Source organism: Pyxicephalus adspersus, chromosome 1 (assembly GCF_032062135.1).
Source record: "Pyxicephalus adspersus chromosome 1, UCB_Pads_2.0, whole genome shotgun sequence".
NCBI lineage: Eukaryota > Metazoa > Chordata > Amphibia > Anura > Pyxicephalidae > Pyxicephalus > Pyxicephalus adspersus.
In genome coordinates, this window is record NC_092858.1 from 150,023,595 (window position 1) to 150,044,285 (window position 20,691).

Consider the following 20,691-nt stretch of genomic DNA (forward strand, 5'->3'; position numbering starts at 1 on the left):
GTTCCCAGATTGCTGTAATATAGATTAATATTGTAAATTCACCTTACCATAACCTGGTGTTGTCCTGTAGGTACTAAAGGTGATTCGCTGGAATTTGATTTGGCACAAATTGGATTTGCAACTCATATTAAAGACAAGGTAAGACATTATCTGTATGCCTACAATGAGATCTATGTTTCAAATAAGGAAAGCAAAAATAAATAGATCACTGAAGTTAAAAGTTTACTGATATTTAAACTGTGTTACATATTTTTACAATGCATTGTGTTTGGTGTTTTTAGTGTAATATAGATATGGATTCTAATTCTTCCCTTCTATTTAGAAAAAAAAACATTTTTGTATGGAGTTACCCCTAAATACTTTTTAATTTGTAGGATTGAAGACAAATAACCTTTCTATTCCAAGTATACATTAATGGACATTGTTCTGAATAATTACTTACATATTAGCTGATCGGACAACCTGACACCTCTTGTTATGGGCTATGGATGCCAAATCTGAGACTTTGTCATTCATGATATTGTATATAGGTCATTAAAAGTTCTTCAAGAACATCATGAATGTGCTAGAGTGGTACCATCTTTTTTTCCAACTGATGATCTCATTGTTAACTGATGTCATTAAAAGTCAGCAGCTTCCTGTGCATGGCAGTCAATAACTGGTACAGAAATTGTCCTTCCCTATGGATGAGTGTCCTATATAATGACCTATGTATGTAGGAGGATGTTTGCATAATTTTGGGAACATTTAGTAAAAAAATCCAGTGAATATTAAAATGGGTTGGTTTCATTGTACTTTGCATAAGTATGTGTTCTTTTAAGCTATATAAAGCCAAAAAAGTATCTACCTTTGTAAACTGAGCAGAATTATTGACTGATGTTTTTTGTACAGGATACCCTGGTGCTTGGAGCAGTTGGTGCCTTTGATTGGTCCGGTGGTTTGTTGCTTACAAGCACAGAGACACAAAAAGTGAAATTTCTCAATGATTCCTCCGAAAATGCAAAGAAAGCAGCCTATGGATATTTAGGTAAAGTGGACAAAATAGCAGAGATTTCTCTGTCAGTAGAGATTATGGGGGATAAATACATACACGTGTATATCAATTTTAATGTTGTCGTGCAATGAAATTCTTTTGTCACAGCACAGAATAACACCTAGACTATACACTAAACTGCATATGGGTACAATATGATACAATATGATCAGGGTACAAAATTTTTCAACAGGCAGGCAGAAGTGGTAATAACAAAAGAGACTTCATGGTCTCTCCTGTTTTAATAAAAAACTACTTGTTAACATTTTTTAGAAAACAATGTAATTTATTCTGAGTTTAAACTCATAGGGCCTTATTTATTAAGACTCACCAAGGCTGGAGAAAATACACTTTCAGAAGTGAAGCTGGGTGATCCAGAAAACACTGAATGGATTTCTTAAAATCATTTGCTATTTGTTAGCAAATGTTTTTTATCCTGGACCAGATCCATTCCAGGTTTGCTGGATCACCCAGCTTCACTTCTGAAAGTGTATTCTCTCCAGCCTTGGAGAGCATTCATAAATCAGGGCCATAGAATGTGACATTGTCACTGCATCAACAGATGCTTTCAGTACTTCCTGAAAATTGTAAGTAAGTACAGCCAACACAAAAAGGACTGGTAAGCTTCAATATATAACAAGTCAAGTGTTCTCCAGTGTTAAGCAGTGTTCTTTATTGCTTAGCTTTGCTGCCAATCAATGCTGGTATTGGAAACAATAAAGCAGTGATAGAGTTTGTCCACAGGTTTGGTAAAAATAAGAAAAAGCCATTAAATACCCATTTAAATATACAGTATTTTGCAATCGTGTTATTGTGCTATTATGGTGTATATAAACAATGATGGATTACTTTAGTTGTATATATATATATATAATGTGTATGGTTATTTTTTTACTCATGCACATAGCCTTGGATATACACTTTGCAGAATAAACTTTCTTCAGCTGATCCCAGGTTCTGTTGCTATGGTCTGTCTGGACTTTATTAGATACATCTACCAGGCCTTGTTCTAAACTTAATTATTTTCTGCTTCAATCTTTTCTTAATTTAAAATATTATAACCTTTAAATTCAAAAAATACAATTGTCATTCCATGTTTCTGGGGACAGGATACAGCGTGGCCACAGCAAAAGGAAAGCACACATTCCTTTACATAGCAGGCGCACCACGGCACTCCAATATGGGAAAGGTGCTTGTCTTTGAGGAGGATATTACCACCTATCACCTATCTCAGACTCTGGAAGGAGAACAGGTAGATTTTAATTACTTTAAAAGTAGAACTATAATGGCTTTTGGACAATTAATTTAATCTAACTAGAAAGCCTAGCACAAGAATATCTAAATGCAGTTGTATGAAGCAGCAGGGGTTAGTAAGCAAAAGGGGATTTCTTCATATTATTTTTAAATCTCTGTGGCTAAAACTGATAAACTGAACTGCTAAAATTCAAAACATTACATCAACAATTGTAATGAAAGGTTTAAAATACAATAAGAAGTCTGTGACTGACAGGGACTGAGCTAGTGTGGGAATGGATAGCACCTGCATGCACTTGAATATGAATGTGCAAATGAAAGACAATCTGCAAGGAAGTGGTCCAGCTGCAACCTAGATACATAGAGAAGCTGAAAATAGCAGATTTTTGTTGTGTAGAAGTATATTGTATTGTATAGCATACAATAGCATTGTATTGTACCGCTACAGAGCCTTTTACAGAACTGGCCCTATAACTTAAAGAGTCTAAATACCTCCATCCAAGAATGTGTGTGTTTGTCTATAAATATGCTTGTAATGTTTTAGTTGTGCATAATGGAGTCGGGTCCATAAAAGGTCTTGTGTGACATTGTTTAAAATTTCAATGAACCTTCTTTAGCTAACCATAAGAAGTTAGAAGCTCATTTGATATTTGTCAGGGTTAACAGATAATTTTTTGCGCTGTAAAAATCTAGCAAAGAGCTTATACAATACAATAATGCTTTGAATTGCTACTAATACTAATAGCTATAGACGTAAGCCTTTCCTATAGAAGTGGTATATGTAATCTTTTACCTTTCGCACAATTAATGAAAGCTGTATTGAGAACCCATATGGTATGAAGGACGCATACACAAATGAGTATGGCCAAGGTGTTTTACTTGTGATTTATCATCTTAAAAGGTTGGATCATACTTCGGTCATCAGCTGTGTGCACTGGACGTGAAGTCAGATGGCATTGTAGATTTTCTACTGGTGGGGGCACCATTCTACCATATGAAAGCAGAAGAAGGGAGAGTCTACATCTTTAAGCTCAACGACGAGGTACAAGCATACATGACTTAATTTTTAATAGCAAAATGCATTCTGTTTATGTAAAAGAAACCCTCTTAGATATAAAAGACAATCAATGATCATGTATAACTTATGTTATCATTAAGTAAATGTTTAATAAGGCAGGTGGTAGGAGTACTCTAGTAACTTTATAGTTGGGAGGTAGAATGGAGAAAAGTAGAGGAGGTCCACACTGGTTAATTCCATGCATATGTGTATCACTTTTGACTGTTAAAATAGTTACTGTATATATTTACCTTTGTTTTTACTGTTTGGCTAGAATTGTCCATTTGTTATTATAAGCACCTCGATTTATTACATCTTTGCACAATAAGCACTTTATCTTTCAACAGGGAAAATTTACTTTGAAAATAAAACTAGATCAACATTACTATTCTTATGCAAGGTTTGGCTACTCTATAGCTAAGATTGGCGATATCAACCAAGATGGATACCAGGACATTGCCATAGGAGCACCTCTAGAAGGCCATTTTGAAGACCCAGGATCATTTGGAAGTGTTTATATTTAGAACGGCAATGCTGATAGTTTCCACACTACTCCTTCCCAGGTCCGTGCAGTCATAATATATACCTCAATTAGGCTTAAAAAATAAAACGATGTGCCCTACAAAACAGCGTTCTAATTTATTGTCTTATTAATGTGACTTTCTCATTAATTGGTTAATTCAGTTTACTACACTTTAAACATCTTCCTACTAGATCTTTCTAGATTGTCAAAAGGAAGTACCGCACCCAATTAAGGTTATCTATTTGCATACTTGGCCCCCAATTGGAAAGGACAGGCTGGGGACCTGGTGTTTATCTATGGCACAGGTCAAAGGGGAACCTTCAAGAATATATCAAGACTGCTGCCAAAGTGATCAGAGTTGATTTGCTTGGCAGTACTCAGCCACCATAGTATAAAGTGCTATTTACTATACCTGTGAGGTTGCAGAAGCTCTACATAATGACTTACACATTTTCTGCTCCTTTATAGAGAATAAGAGCTAATGACTGTAAGCGAAAGCTACAATTCTTTGGCCATTCAGTTGATGGCGGACTTGATCTTACAGACGATGGATATACAGACTTGGCAATAGGATCCTTGGGAAATGTTATGGTACTTCGGTAAGTCAAATATTTGAAAAGAAAATATACTATAGTATGTAGTATATAGTTGATCCCGGATGATAAAAAGCCTGTACAACTATTGAATACCCTTATAGCTTTGTAGTACTAAAAGCTAACATTTTATTCTACTACTTCTTTTTTGAAAGATGACATTCAACCTATTGATTTTGAGTAATGATTAGTGGAACTTCAAATCTGCTTCTTCTCTTTAATGAATTTCCAGGTTGGCATGTTACATAATTTGTGCCTAGTAAAATGTCAAGATATATGATCTGAGAAATGGTAATTTTCAATTTAGAAAAGTATTTTTTTTTATTTCTGATACAGATCTCGACCGGTAGTAAAAGTAAATGTTTCTGTGCAGTTACATCCAGAAAAGATTCGTGTCTATACAGATAAAACTGTAACTGCCTCTCTGTGCTTTAACATTACGCCTTTCAAACAACAAGGTAATGCTGTGTTTGAATTTTTTAACATACAAGTTATTGTTTTTTTTTTTAAAGATCTGTGTCCGAAGGTTGCTCTCCTTCTACTAGCAAACATAATTTTACTATAGCTTACCTGTTTTACTTACCTATTGTGGGATCCTTTGATACAGGTCTTGTGATGCTCAAGCAAATGATTCACTGTGCATCAGTCCTTGGGAGTTGCTATATTCCAATGTGCAAAAAGTTCCTGAATTCTGCTTTTCCATGTCTTGAGTTTCTGGATTTTGTTTCTTTAGTTACCAATGCCTTTGTGTGTCTGACTTCACTTGTTCAATGTTTGCACATGCTTTTGTATTGTAGTGCAAGCATTCTGTTGTAATAGTTTCTTTGCTTGACATCTGAAGGAAGAACAGGGGGTTCTTTGCAGCACAAATTTAACATCTAATAAAAATATCTCTAGGTTTACTCCTACCAGACCAATATAAATATAGGTCTGGTAAGGTGTTTAGAACTGAAATAGAAACAAGCCACATCTTGCTTGCACAATTGTGTGAGATTTTGCCAGCATTTCCAAACAGTTTGAAAAAAAATCTAAAACGGAATACCAACCCTAGAGAATAATACTGGGAGAATTTTATGTACAGATACTGTAGTTGGGTGGCCAGCACCCCAGGATGCAGCAGTGTCAGAGGTAGAGGTGCGGACACCACTGACATGAGTGGCCCTTTTAAATGTGGTATTGGTGCTGGCCACTTTATTTGCTTTACCCAGAATTTCCAGGGATGTTGGACAACCCCAAAAGTGATTAATGCTGAGGAGTACAGGGGGGAGGAGGCCAGTGGGACCCGATCTCATGAGGCAGCAGTAGATGAGCATGCGAGCTGCAGCAAGATTGTGTGGTCCCCTCCAGTTGATGCGGCGTTAGGGCAGCCATGGGCCAGAATAGCACGAGTGCTTCCTGAAAGACTCTGCTACTGTGATCAGGTGTATTCTGTCGGCTGTCACTGTCCTAGAGTTCCAGTGGGGTGGCCGATTACCTAATGTGTGAGTGTTTGTGCAATCCACCATGTGCATCCAATCATGGGAGACACATCATGAGGAGCTTGCAGACTTCTAAAACTATATACAGCTAAGTGACATTTGCTAATTAAACTGAGTTCAGTTTGCCAAGTGTTTCAGGCAAACCTTAGACACCACCTAGTGTCCATTGTTGGAAACTGTTATCCCCTTTGTATTTTACATTTCCCTTTTGCATTCACCTTGTTTGTAACATCCAGTACCTCAGAACCTGTAACCATAAGTTTGTTTATATTGCAAAATATTCAGTAAAGTGCATTTTATATTTCTTCTGTCTGTTTGTTTGGCTTACTTTACTTTGCGTTTACAATACTATATAATTAATGTATGCTACCTTCTATTAATTTATAGAATTCAGAAAAACCCACCTCTATTATGAACTGAACCTTGATGTCACCATGGAGGAGAAAAGAATTTCTTTCAACGATACATCTTCTAGCAAGGGAAAACTCTACCTTCTAAGTAGCAGATGTACAAAGAACTTTACCTTGACTGTGCTGGTAAATTCTTGCTTCAATTTTCTTTTTTTCTATCCACTTGTCTAGCTAACTTCAGTAAAAGCCATTAATATAACTGAATTTATCAGTGTATGCCAGTGTCTTCCTGAATGCATGAAAAGATTTTTTTTATTTTTGGCCCGCAAAGGAATCCTAAATAGTTTGTTGCAGTGTTGCAGTTTACTGGTCCCTAGATGTGTAGGTTACATTAGTTTTCTGTCCTGGAACCCTCTTCCTGAATGTGCTCCCATTCAGTCTTTACTGCCACAGCATTAAAGATAAAGAGGGAGGGGCTTCCCCTTTTCAAAAAACAAAAACAAAAAATGGGGGTTTAAAAACTGTATCTACCGTTTTATATGAAGTAAACATTTTGGTGATAGGTCTGCTTTAAAGTCACGTCTATTCACTGTACTGTATATACAAGGGAGCAGTATTGTTACCCTAGGACAAGGCTACTAAAATATTATTTTTACTATCTTCCTCTCTTTTCAATACCGCACAAGCTTCAGAGACAGTAGTCTTCAGAGACACAGTAGTAGTCAGAAATAAAATGGTTTAGGAAGTTCTGCCTGCAGCCAGGCCTGACTGCTGTAGTTTAAAAAAAGCTAATTTCATGTATTGGAGGATCAAAGACTTAATAAAAAGTTTTATTTAATTAAAGTTTAATAAATTGGAAAATTCAGCCCAGAGATATAAAATATTCTCAATTTCATTTGCTGCATTGCAGGCATGTGACCCAAACCTATTAAAGCAAGACAAAAAGAGTGTTAGCACATCCGATAGGACCATAAATTCATGGTGGAGGCACATTGTAAACAGTGCCACGTCCCTACACAACACATTTCCTATTTATTTAGGTTCTTTTGTGGAAATAAGAAATTATATTTGGTGGGATATCAACTGTTTGGTGGGATATCAACACTAATCTTGAGCCTTATAATAGTTTTCTTAAGCAATATTTTTTATTGTAATACCCTTTAATAGTAATTGTATATCATTCTGTTTGCTTTCTTTTACAGCCATGTAGTTATGATTGTTTCAGCAATATTAAAGTCCAAGTTTCCTATACCCTGAGAGCCACTGAACAAAACCGGGATCTCCCATCACCTATACTGGATTTCTTTGACAAAAATTACAGTTACATTGAGGTATACTTCTATTCTCTTTAACATGTGTAACTTATTTCTCTGAAAGTCTTGCTGCTCAATGTATTGAACATACAGAAAGAAGCGTGGTGCACACTGGGAGGCTTTAAATATCACACCTATTGTCATGACTTGTTTCATTGGCACTTAATTAGAATTTTTTTCTTTCCCTTTTTGTGGTGTTCTTTTTTAAGTCTTTAGACAAAATAAAAAACAGAAAAAATGAATTATAACTAACTGAAATAGTGTGTAACAAAGACTTTAACCTTTTTTACCCTTCCCAGTGCTTCAAATATGAGATAACCCTTAGTAAAAATTACTCTCTACACTAGGCTTTATCAACATTTTTAACATAGGGAAACTCTTGAAAAAGTCTTGGGGCACCTTCCTGTTACTGAAGGAAACCCTTTCAACCTCTGGATGAATTTTTGGAACCCTGGTTGAGAAACACTGCTTGTTACCATTGTAATGTTTCCTTTATTCCGTTAGTGTGCTTCTACGTCTTCTGTTATTTTAACAAACTGTTTTCCTCTTATAGCTGATATATGAAAAGGACTGCAAAAACAAGACTGTGTGCATTCCAGAATTACATCTGTCCTCAACAATGTCCCGGTAAGATAAGACATTTTCTCAAATTAAAGGGCAGGTCAACTCAAATCTTTTCTTTAATGAATAGATAGACCCCTATTCTTTGCATTCCTATGACTCCCTTTATGACTACAAGAAACCCAACGCGCTTCGCCTATTGCCCTTACTCAGAGAATCTTATTTCCTTTATTAAAGAAATATGTTATTACTATCATCTAAAACGCATAACGTTCATTGCAAGATCCCTTGAAGAAGCCGATAGCGAAATGCGTCAGTTTATGATACATTAATAATGACAACAATACTCTTGTAATCAGGGATAACTGTGCCTAGTAAACAGGTTTTTTCATCCCAGTGACATTAACTCGGGATCAACCTACTTAAGTTGTTCACTTAAATTATGAGCAAACTAATGTGCTTTATATGATGTTGAATACAACTTACTTTAATACAATTTTGTTTGCCAAAAAAAAAAAACACAATCTTTTCTTCCTTTATTTTTATAAAATGTTTTATCACATTTCATATGTGTTTTTTGTCTTTTTTTTTTTAATTCAGGCAGGAACTCATCGTTGGATACACCAAAGACCTAACTATGACAATTTCACTGATTAATACAGGGGATAGTTCATTCATGACAAATTTAACATTAAATTATCCCAAGAACCTGCAATTGAATACAATGAAACCGGTAAATACAATGAAAACACGCTACTTTTTCTTATTTATTCTTTATGTGGAGTTCTCTGTGTGTGTATTTCAGTGTCCAATATACACATATACATATAGGAATTTTCCATTGAGTTGTGGAACATGTTAGTGTGTGTGTATGAATTTGAGAGTCCGTATAAAAGTATGTGTGTGTATTAAGGGTATGTATGTGTAAGTACAGGGCAAAGACTAATGTGGTTTCCATTTAGACCCTGTTCCACTGCTTAAATTCTCGACTTCGAACATGGGGGAACCTTTAATAATATTTTCAGGTTTTAAGGGCAGGGGCCCCTGGTATAATTACCATATCCTTAACTCACAATACATTAGAGTGGTTATCAGTGCGAAGAATGCCTTTTACATTGTTGGCCAGTGGGGAGAATGTCACCCTTACAACCAAAAAGAGCATTGGTGTCATTAAAACTGACCTGATAGGTGCAGATTGCCTATTGCTCATGGAACCCCTAGCAACGACTGGAGGAACCCTGGTTGGGAAACACTGGTTTTGGTGCACACATACTGCATGGCCAGCCTATTATATGCAAAACCCACAAAGCACATGCATTATTCTAAGTTTTAATGCAGCACATCACACAAAAACACATAACACAGAACAGTAGGGTGTCACAGGGGTGCCAACCAGTGTTCTGCCCAAACCTTCATAGTAAGGCAGAATGAGAACTTGCCCCAGCCTGGTTTGTGGGAGAAGAAGGTGGGGGTATGGATGGGGCATAGTAAAATGTGGTGACATCATGTGTGTATTGTGGGACATGGTGGGGAAAGGACAGATGACCTATAGATGATTTTACATTTTTAAGGCTACACTTAAATGTGCTGGGAGCGAAGAAAGAATAAACTATAAGTTTATTAAAACAACTGGTACTTTGTGCCCTTAAATTCTTGATTGGTTAAAATGCCACCTTTTTCCGTTGTAAGACAGTGGATATTTTAAGTACTGATAGATGCTGAGTCCACTGGGGCATGCTTGGCAAAAAATATACCTTAAAAATTGTAAATGTATTCTTTTTTCTTTTCCAGGCTAATTATCCCAATATTAAATGTTATGAACAGAAAAATCCTAGTTCCTATACCTCTACACTGACCTGCAAAATTCGGCATCCTGTGTTTAAATCTGCCAATGTAAGTTTAGTAGTTCATTTAACAAAGCTGTGTATATTGTCTGTTTGTTTTAGTACATCTTTTTTCTATTTCCACCTTTGTGTGTTGTAGTAGAAAATGTATAAACTAAATGAAAGTTTCCAAAAAAACCTCCAACTCTCAGCCATAGAAAAAAAAAAAGCCCTTTAATTCCCAGCCACATTCTACCAAATCGCCGCCCCAAAATAAACATATTTGGTCAAAGGCAAACTGTCAGCCAACTGTAGGGCATTTATATATAGAGAGATATGAAAATGTGAACCGCTACAATATCAGCAACTGAAATAAATGTTTTATCCCATCTTACCTGACAGGTTTACTTTTTAGGAAACCTATACCAGGTAATGAAATCAAGCTAATACTGACAATGAATATACCAGGAGTGATGTGTTACACTTTAGGGCCCACAAAAAATTTTCTTCTAGGTATAGGGTTAAAAAACTACAGTGCAAAAACCAGTGCCTGATGCCTGATGCCAGGCTCGAGAACTATCATAGGGTGGGCGATTGGGATGAAGACTGCTTGTCCTTATTCTAGACTGGGACATGTCAGGTCTGGGTAACACTGGTAAGGTAAGAACAGACCCCTTATTGCTATGTATTTTTCTGGCCGTTTTAACCTTTTAAAGGTTACATAAATCTGTTTACAATCCATTTTTTACATATTTTATAGGAGACATTTGACATTATCTGGCAACTGAGTGAAGAAAAGTTCCCAGACGATGAAGCAATCATTTATTCTATACTCAGCAAGTAAGAAGACCTAAACTATTTATTATTCTGTTGGTAATGCAAAGACCATGGTCATAGACTATGTGATATCTGTGTTCATAGTAAAATGGGGTTTAAATCTTCTGTGGAAAGAAATCTGTAAGAATTCATCCTTTACCTCATGGGGACTAAGGCTCCCCATGTCTACACGAACAAAGGTATTCTTGCCATTGCTACTTTGGTAAAAGCAAACGTTTGAAAATCAGGGGAAAGTGGCCAGATTTAGGCATGAGCATCGACATATTTGCTCTAGAAATGTAATTTTTCAGGTTTCAAGCAGGTCAAATGTGCAGTTTTTAACTACCATTTTTTTCAGAGCAGGACTTGTTGGCTCATGTGTTTGCTGAGAAGAAATTACCACAATAATTTACATTTAGAATGCTCTCCTAATGTATTGTGATTTATTACATTTTAGCATGAACGGTGTCTCTGCTCCACTAATTCAGAAGACGGTTCTCCCAGTGAAACACTCTTTAAACATGGTTCTAGCTGTGTAAGTTACTTTTTTTTTCTCTTTTTATGGCTTTCTTTTATAATAGCTGGCAAGCTTAGATTAAAAACAAAGCAAGATGGGTGGCACAGTGGTTCTATTGCTAGCAATCTGGCCTTGCAGCACTAAGGTCCTATGCTGGAATCTCAGCCAAGACAATGCTTGCATTTACTTCTATGTTGTCCTTGTGTTTGCATTGGTTTCCTCCCACATCCCAAAAAACATTCTTGAGGATTAATTGGTGTTTTGCTACATTGGCAATAGACTTTGTGAGGGATATTAGATAATGAGCCTCACTGAGGGAGAGTTATTAACATGGCTATGGATCTCTACAGCAATGCAAAATATTTACCCCCAGTAGAAATGCAAGATGAAAATAATAAAAGCTGTTACACTGAACTTCACAGACACTGTCCAGCAATAAAGCCAATTTATAGTTCCACTGTTAGAAATTACAAAAAGGCAGGATTATTATTGCATTAGGGACACGTAATGTCCTTTCTGCAAAAAACATACTTACCTGCCTGTTCGCAGCCCAAGGATATGCATGTGAGTTTCATCTTGCTGGTTTGAGCAATCAGGATGACCAAAATCTTGACTCCCTGAAGAAGATGGGTTGAAGATGGAGGCACCCATGGCAAGGCAAAGGCAGGTGAGTACCAAAAAATCATGGGACCAGGTAGATAAGGTTATTTCATTGCAGATAGGCCATTGTCTGACAATAAATGACTTGTCTTGTTGCATTTTTTAAGTTTAAGTTTAAAGTTCAGTGTTAGTAAACAACTCAATTCACGTCAATGGTACACAGACAAAAAAGGTATATTGTAGGTATTTGAGTAAAACAAGATTTTTTATCTTACAAAAGACAGTAAAACAACTGTCAACAACTGTTTATACCTGGGACACACCGGTAGATGGCACTGTGTCCTAATGTGAAATGTGTGCCTGTATCTTTTGCAATAAAGAACCTGCCTGGGTGCATTTTTTTAATTTCAATGATTCAGTTCTACTTTAGGATTCAGTTTTAGAGTCTGCCTGCATAGGGGTGCCATTGTAAATGAAATGTTCAAAGATGCACTAAACATCAGCAGTCCATGTGTTTCTCTTTGTAAATGAGTCAATCTAAACAAAATAAATGAAAGACAAGCAAAGGATGTACAGGACATAAAGTAATCAACTAGAAATGAGGTTCACGTTGGCAGATCCCACTTCCCGTTCCTGCAACACCTATACACATATTTATATATCACCTATATACACCTATTTATATATCAGGCAATACAGGCATCTATAAAACAAAAAGGACCAAAGATCATTCAATGCACTGTGGCATATTTACTAACAAATTTAGGATCAACTTTATTTCAAAATTTAGATTCACCTCACTTTTCCAATTATTCACACATAAAATAATTTAAAAGGAATTTTCTTTTTACAGCTGGATAATTGTAGTGAATATTTCCTTTTTGAGTAAAGATTCCTAACTCCTTTAGTAAATCAGCCTCATTTCCAAAAGCTGTAATTATTCCCTACTGTACCAAAACTGTATGTTTGTTTTTGTCTATAGTCAGCAGTAACAAATAATAATAATAGTCAATAGTAACAAAAACAGAAAAAACCCTGAGAAACCCTTTAATCCTTTCCTGCTCCAATTAATCCAAAATGAAAAAGTTTTGACTGGAGCTAGGCGTATTTAAGGAAGCTCTACAGGTAATAGATTAAAAGCCTAAAATAACTACTATGTACTTCTCATCTAGGCAACCCAATGAATTGTATGTAAAGATCCCTCCAAAGTCACCATCACTTCAAGAGATTGGGTACATATTTAGCGTGAGTATCTGCAGATCTGCTAGGTGTTAGAAAGGCTAAATGTGTTTGTTAGCATTTACTGCAGCATGCTCTGTCTACATGTAACATATAATATTCCACAGATCAATGGAGAGAATCAGTATGATGCTGAACTGAGCTTAGAGCTGCAGATTCCCATTTACATGAAAAGTGTAACTATTGCTGTAATAAATCCAATTGAAAAAGCTCAGGTGAGTGCAAGCATTTTAACTCAATTTACTTCAATGGTACATAGAAAAAACTGTAAGTACTCTAGTAAAAAACAAGATTTGTTGACCTGAAAATTACATTAAAAAAAACATATTCTTGGTTTATACTTGGGTCATTCCAGTAGATGGTGCTGTGTCCTCATGTAAAATGTGTAACACACAATGCAGTGTAAAATCAAAAATCCTAAACTAGATATTTTAAATCATTTGCTATAATTTGGCAAATATTTTCAATCCTGATTTGCTGGATCACCCAGGTTTACTTATGATGGTTTATCTTCTCCAGTATTTTGATAAGCTTTAATAAATCAGGACCAGTATATCAACATTTTAAAAGTTTAATAAACAATACAAAGACATGTCAAAAATAATGTTGATAATAAGATTTTAAAGTAATAGGATTGACCAAATACTTCCACAGTCTCTTTTTTTATTAAATACGTTTTATCTCTATAGAACTCAACTCAATGTAAGCGGGAAAAACGGGAATGTAAATATGGAAACACGTCCAGAAAACACGTAAGTCTTTTTTAATGTGATATTAACCTTAATCTGCATTACTATATACCAGGAAAAAAGAAATTACAAACTTGTAGTGAAGGCAAACAGGGGCTACTAAAAAGAATATTCCTGTTACTTGGTTTTTCTGGCTTCAGAACATTCTGAATAAATGACCAGAAACAAGCACACAGATTAAAAAAAGAGCAATTCAGGTATTTAAGGTCAGTGCTTAGAACAGGGGGTGGCAAACTCCTGCCTTTAGGCCAGATACAGCTTACCCAGTAGTTTGTTCCGGCCTAACACCCCAGGCCGATCTGGCCTAATGCCGGCCGGTAATCCACCTCTTCGGAGCCTTGGGTTGCTGGCCGCATCTGCCAGGGGGCATTAGGAACTACCGGAGTCGGAGCTGCCAGAGCTCCGGTGCCGCCTTCTTGCTGTGGCTCTCCTGTTTACTTCTGCCGCAATGCATATGGAGGAGACGGATTTCACTTCAGGGAGGCCAGAGGCAGAGCCATTAGGGCGGGACTCAGAGTCCGGCCTAGTGTGCTCCCGCCCACCCCTGAAATGGCCCAGTGGCCATAAAAGTTTGCCGGCTTAGAAAGTCACTGGATCATCATGACATTTAGAAAAGTTGCATTTTCAAAAGGAGGGTCTCAGTAGCAGCAACCTATGCTGTGTCCTACTTAAGTGAAGACAATGCACTGGCTTTGTGACAATATAAATTGTGAAGTGTCCAAGGTCAGTATTATGTAAAACATATTTTTATTGTACGTCTTTTTTTCTGGGATGAAGAAAGATGAAGTGCTAACCTGCCTGGCTATGCAATGCAACATCTATTCAGTGCAGGAGGAGATCACTGTGACAGCTCAACTATTCTTGCATACTCTGCAATCGGTAAGGATGTAACCAGCCTTTGTTTCTTGGAACAGCATTCATCAAATATTCAGGCAGTCAAATCATTCATCATAAGTGTGCTACTGCTGATGCTCCCCTCACTGTAGGTGGTCCGTGATATGGACAGAATTTTGTATTTGTCCGGCATGTTGGGAAATATTGTCTAGTATAATCTACCAAGAACAAAGGGAGCATAAACATATACCCAGCAAACTAAATCACATCTACATCGGTATTGTTTATTATGGAGATTTCTTTCTGATCACAGGCTGTCTTGGGGGGCAAAGTGGCATCCATATAGGAATATCCTGATAAATATGTATGTAGTCTATGGTTAGATTGGCAGCAAGGATACAATGTGGTTACTGCTTTCTCTCATCAATGCTATATGTAACAACTTGACTGGACAGCAGTTACGTGCAGCAGACCAGCTTGAGTTTACATTAACTTTAAGATTTGTGTATTGTTATGCTATAACACTTTGGCATTCAATTAATACATTTCTGATGTAGCACCATACTATGGTCATTTTTCACTTTACTAATTTCCTTTTTATGGTTTACAGTCTTTTAAAATCATTTTGTTAGTTGAGATTGCACACTATTGGTTATTATTTCTCTTGCAAGATCCCCTTCAACAAAAACACATATTCTGCATTTCCTGCAGGTTAATTGTCATCTGAATTAACATTAATTGCAATGTCACTCTCTATCTCTATAAACACTTATAAAGCTATGTTACTGTTACATATATTGTATATTGTTTATTTTTAGTTAGTAGAGGACACACAAGAATTAAACATTACTGCTGAACTTCATTATGACAAAGATGTATTTGTGAATATAAAGGACCCAGAACTCAAAACACAGGTGAGATTCCTTCCTTCCTACCTAAAAAACGTAATTACTGTACATATCAGTTAATGTGCAGTACAGTGTGCGGGTAACCTGATGCTGCTAACATAAAACGCATAACCTGTGCCTTGCTCTAGTAGCAAGCGGCACTTGTCCTGTTCTGCCCTACACTCCAGAATGTAGACATGGCTTCGGACTGGCATTGCCAATGGACCTGTAGTGAAGGACGTTGGAGATCAGACTGGCAGCACAGCATGGCCTATGAAGAGGCTGCACTGGACTGGTCCAATATAGAGGGTTAAAGTGCCAACTGCTGAGAAGGAGCAGACACATCTCCTTGCTACGAGAGTGAAAGACAGGTTATGTGTATCCCTACAAAGTACAACAAAATGAGCACTTAAATATTAGCTTTTTTCAGAGTTCATTTTCAACAAATAAATCCTAAATACCAGGATAAGAATCCTTCTTTTAGTGATAGCCATTTTCAACCCAATGACGTTTTAAAATGACAATTACATGGCTGACAATAAACATTGTTTGTAAAGCTAAAACCACATTTTTTAAAATGCTTATAAATACCTCCTTGGTTTAATTGGAAGAATTTTATAAGCATTTCAAAACACTTGAACACTATAAATGCCTATAAACTATTCTATTTATTTCTATTTATGTCTATAGGCATGTATGGGTGTTTACAACATTTAAAACCCCGCAAAGTGCACTTTCTTTAATGTTTAAAAAGTAAGAACCCAAAATGATCTGATATGAACTGGCCCATTGGAATGATTAGGAATTTCATGGTGGGCATTTAAACACTGGAGAAGCAGTTCATATAGTCTTGGTCTAAAGCTTTGTTAATTGAGCCAACAGAATTTTACTAAACATCACTGATCTGTATGTATTACTAAAATATTATTCTTTTTTCAGGAATACATTGATTTCCCTCAAATGTGATTTGGAAATACATGTTTTATATTGAAGGAGGACAAACTATTAGATTCTTTGTTATAATCATCAGTGTTTTCTTTTTCTGTATTTTCTAGTTGACTATTTTTGTTCATAAAGAAAAAGTGATGAATATTTTGCCAGTAGTCATTGGAAGTTCCATTGGGGGTATTCTCCTCTTACTGATCATTGTTGTGATCCTTGTCAAGGTATGTTTTTGGTACCAAACTGATAAGAATGACCTTAGTGTCTGAGCATACTTGCTTTCTTAACATTTTGTATTGAATCTAATAGGTATAGTATAGGACTGCACATATAGTACTTTCAAGTAGAGTTGAATGCAAATTAATTGAGTGTTAATTTAAACAAATAGCAAATAATGCAAGTTTTTATCTTTAGAAGGCTATGGTTACAATGAATCAGCATCCAACCATGAACAAGACATTGGTAACTTCATGTTAAACTCAATAGATAGCAGTTTATGATCAATGCTAGTAGACAGATAATGGACAATTTAGAGGGAATCTTTATGATGTTTTTTTCCCCAAGTGTATTATTATTAGTATGAATGACTTCCATGCCTGAGCCAATGGGCCTGATTTATGAAAGCTCTTCAAGACTAGAGAGGCTACACTTGCATCAGTGAAGCTAGGCGATCCAGCAAACCTGGATTGGATCTGGTCCAGGCTTGAAAACATTTGCTAACAAATATCTAATGACTATTAAGAAATCCTTTTCTGGTTTGCTGGATCGCCCAGTTTCTTTGATGTGTATCCTCTCCAGCCTTGGAGAATTTTAATAAATTAGGCGCATTGTTTTAGAGGGCCTTGTAGTGATTTTCCATCTTTAGCATTAGAAATACATCTAGCATAAGAAAAAATACTGCATGGAATACATGGATTTAAACTGAATATTGAACCAAAATTCGGTTCAGTTGTTTATATTGTCGTCCAGTAAGCCAAAATTATATTTTTTGGCGAGATTGGTGATACATCTAAATAATTAAGTTCCTCTTTTGCAACAACAGTGACTAGTTTTCACTGCATTTAACATCTTATTTTTTCTTAATCCCCGGATTTGCACAATAAAATTGGCTTCATGCACAGGTATTAGAAATTATAAATTTTTAATAATATCAGGATTATATTGGTATTATTATTATATAATTTATAATTACTTATTATTATGATTTTACAATTTTTTATTATTATAGGATAATGCAGCTACAGGATGCATACAGTAGAACATACTGTATGCCCAGCAATATACACATTTTACTTTTTTTAATCGTTGTATGGTAATAATACAATAAACATATATATAATGAAAATGTATCTGTGATATATAATTATATATTCTTTCTTTTTACAGTGTGGCTTCTTTAAGAGAAAATACAGAGATATGAACCAAAATCAGCACTGAGACTTTTCTCCACGTGAAATGCTCAATGTGTAAAGAAATTTGTAAACTTTTATTAGTCTAGTCAATATACATAAAAGACATGCCACAACATATTCCTATCTTCCTTACCCTGCCTGATATCACTTGGGAATTGAACTGCCGGGAGTTCCTGCTTTTGCACAATTGCCATGACCATTCCACTTTTTTTATATTTATTACATTATAATATGGATATTGCAGAGAAGATGCTGCATCATGCAAAGGCAGCCAAAAACAGGAGTCAGTATAATATTATAGAAAAATCTCACAGAATGTCCCAGAGTTTTAAAAATTCATTAGCGAACTCAGGATCTATCTATTGCTAAAAAATAGTTTTGTGTAGACTGACATTTAAAAATATATTCATAAACAGTTTGTTGAACTTGTTTTATAACTAGGATGGCTGAATGAGGTTAAAAGCTAACTGAAGATGGGTGCATGTTCTTCAATGGTATTAGATTGACCTGGATGAATGTACAAATACATTAGTTTAATTGTGCACGCAATATGCAATCTGTGCACTAGATGGTGCTGTGTTCGTTTTAGTCATATGTATAATTGTGCACCACTTAGTGGATTTATTGAAAATTACACCTGGTATTAAACTACTGTTATCTGAACCCTCACCAACTCCCCAAGTGTCCCTGATTTACAGGGATTAGCCCTCTTTTAGAACCAAGCCTCTCTTTCCTGCTCAGCTGTTCCTATTTTATGTTGGATATATACCCCTTTAAAAAATAAGTAATATTTACTATAAAAAAAAATATTTTGCACTAAAACCTTTCATCCAGCCAATCAATTATTAATTGATATTACCCTTTTAATCCAGGGTTTCAATTATTTATATATAAAGCTAATATAAATAAAAATTTATTGTGATGGAAAGGAATTTGCTGGTTTCACCAATTGCCTTTTTTTGCATAGTAATTTTTATGGTATGCATAAAAATGACGGGGTGACAGGCTTCTTTCCTACATACTTGAGCTAATATAATAATATTATTGGAATATATGTCGCTTTTCCCTATGTCCAAAATTCCAAATGTATGTATGCAGCCATGTCTGCTTAAAAATAATTTAAGTACATTTAAGTAACGGTTCCCAACCATGGACTGGTACTATGTAAGGTTTGTGCGAGGAGGAAAAACTGGCTGTGGAAAATTTTTCTTGCATGAAACTGGAACAGGGACTAGGACTGGTGTAGGGGCAGGACTGCCAAAAAAAATCTGGGCCCCATACCAGGTAAACTTCCTGGGCCTTCCTCCCCCATGTCTAAAAGTTCAAACATTGCAAAGTCAAGCTCTTTTGATTGGGGTCTGGTACAGATTTACATCTCATCCCCTTTATGACATCCCTGGTGTAGGATGAGCATCCATTCTTGTCATCTTCAGCCTTTGCTGTGCCAGGAGGGATCTGTGTCGTCTTTATTGTCATTTAATTCAGCCAATCATGATGGCCAGCTTTTCTGAGTGGCTGAACAAAAAAACATGGCCCGGTAGTGGAGGGCCTTTGCATTAAAATAGATTTGCCCATTTTTAACTCTATTTAGGTACGTTGGCCCATCTCAGCTCACAGAAAAGCGATAGAGCAAGAATAAGAACTATGTAGCCACTGAATTCGGGGCCCCTAACCCTTATGCCTAGGAAAAGGACTGACAATAAATTTGAAAGCACAAATCCCGACGTTAAGATACATTACACACAAAAGAAAGTTTAAAACATTGTAAAATTATAAACATGTATTATCTTTTAAAATAAAAAGGTTTGACCGAAGTAAACACAGAAGTTATCACTGCATGAAGCAATATACGTTACTATGTATGTGTTTCATTGTTCATACTAATGTACCACTATACACATATTTTAATAAATTACAAAAAACTCAGGATTTTTTTACATGCAAAAAATACAATTAATCATATTTATTCAAATAACTTTAAAAATATACATGAATGTATGCATACGAAACCACTTAATTCACTGCTCACAGTATATTAGTCAGTATAAAGAATACTTCTTACATTGTTGGCCAGTACGAAGAATGTCACTCTTACAGATAGCTGAAAAAAATCACTGAGTTTAGCTCAGGGGATGAATGGAAACTGTGCTGCCTTTATGTATTGAATCATTGCAAGTAAAAATCCACTTACATGGGATTCAATGTTTTTACCAAGTGAATGTTTACTTAGCAGTGGGCCTTGTAATGTATAATGCATTATGGAAGAGGAACAACATAAAACGAACACTTTGATTTTATTCAAATAAATTATATTTATTTTTTTTACTTTTTAGAATGATTTAGCTTATTTTATTATATTATATGAGGATCATGTCTGTGGTCCTGTTTAGGGCTGTGTCAGTGTTGTGGGGATTGTATCTTCAAACAACAGTAATGTAAGTCTTCCATTTGCAGACATGTTCCTGGCACTGTACTGACTGTAAACACATCAGTATATTTTTGTGTCTTCATAGTACCGATCATGTGTATCATGATAGAGGGGACAATTTCAAAGATGGATGTTAGGGGGAGTGAGGGTTGGAGAATAAAAAGAAAAAGTTTGCTCTGCCTGTTGTATATATTTGTATTTATTTAACATTGGCTTGTTTGCTGTATCATTGTCACATGTTTCAATTCCATTGCTGTTGCAGTGTATCAATTTATTTCATAA

At 35.8% G+C, this 20,691-nt stretch overlaps 1 protein-coding gene across 1 annotated transcript in view; it reads left to right on the forward strand.

Moving 5' to 3' along the window:
- Window positions 1-20,691, forward strand: part of ITGAE (integrin subunit alpha E) — a 47,616-nt gene extending 26,925 nt beyond the window's left edge. The window contains 21 exon segments of the mRNA XM_072431067.1: window positions 71-138; window positions 892-1,027; window positions 2,143-2,285; window positions 3,189-3,329; window positions 3,692-3,907; window positions 4,336-4,466; window positions 4,797-4,918; window positions 6,326-6,474; window positions 7,491-7,619; window positions 8,155-8,228; window positions 8,763-8,895; window positions 9,954-10,055; window positions 10,746-10,825; window positions 11,259-11,336; window positions 13,091-13,163; window positions 13,265-13,372; window positions 13,847-13,909; window positions 14,684-14,785; window positions 15,559-15,654; window positions 16,683-16,793; window positions 17,956-20,691. Coding sequence (XP_072287168.1) covers window positions 71-138; window positions 892-1,027; window positions 2,143-2,285; window positions 3,189-3,329; window positions 3,692-3,907; window positions 4,336-4,466; window positions 4,797-4,918; window positions 6,326-6,474; window positions 7,491-7,619; window positions 8,155-8,228; window positions 8,763-8,895; window positions 9,954-10,055; window positions 10,746-10,825; window positions 11,259-11,336; window positions 13,091-13,163; window positions 13,265-13,372; window positions 13,847-13,909; window positions 14,684-14,785; window positions 15,559-15,654; window positions 16,683-16,793; window positions 17,956-18,006 — 2,306 coding nt within the window. The 3' untranslated portion in view covers window positions 18,007-20,691.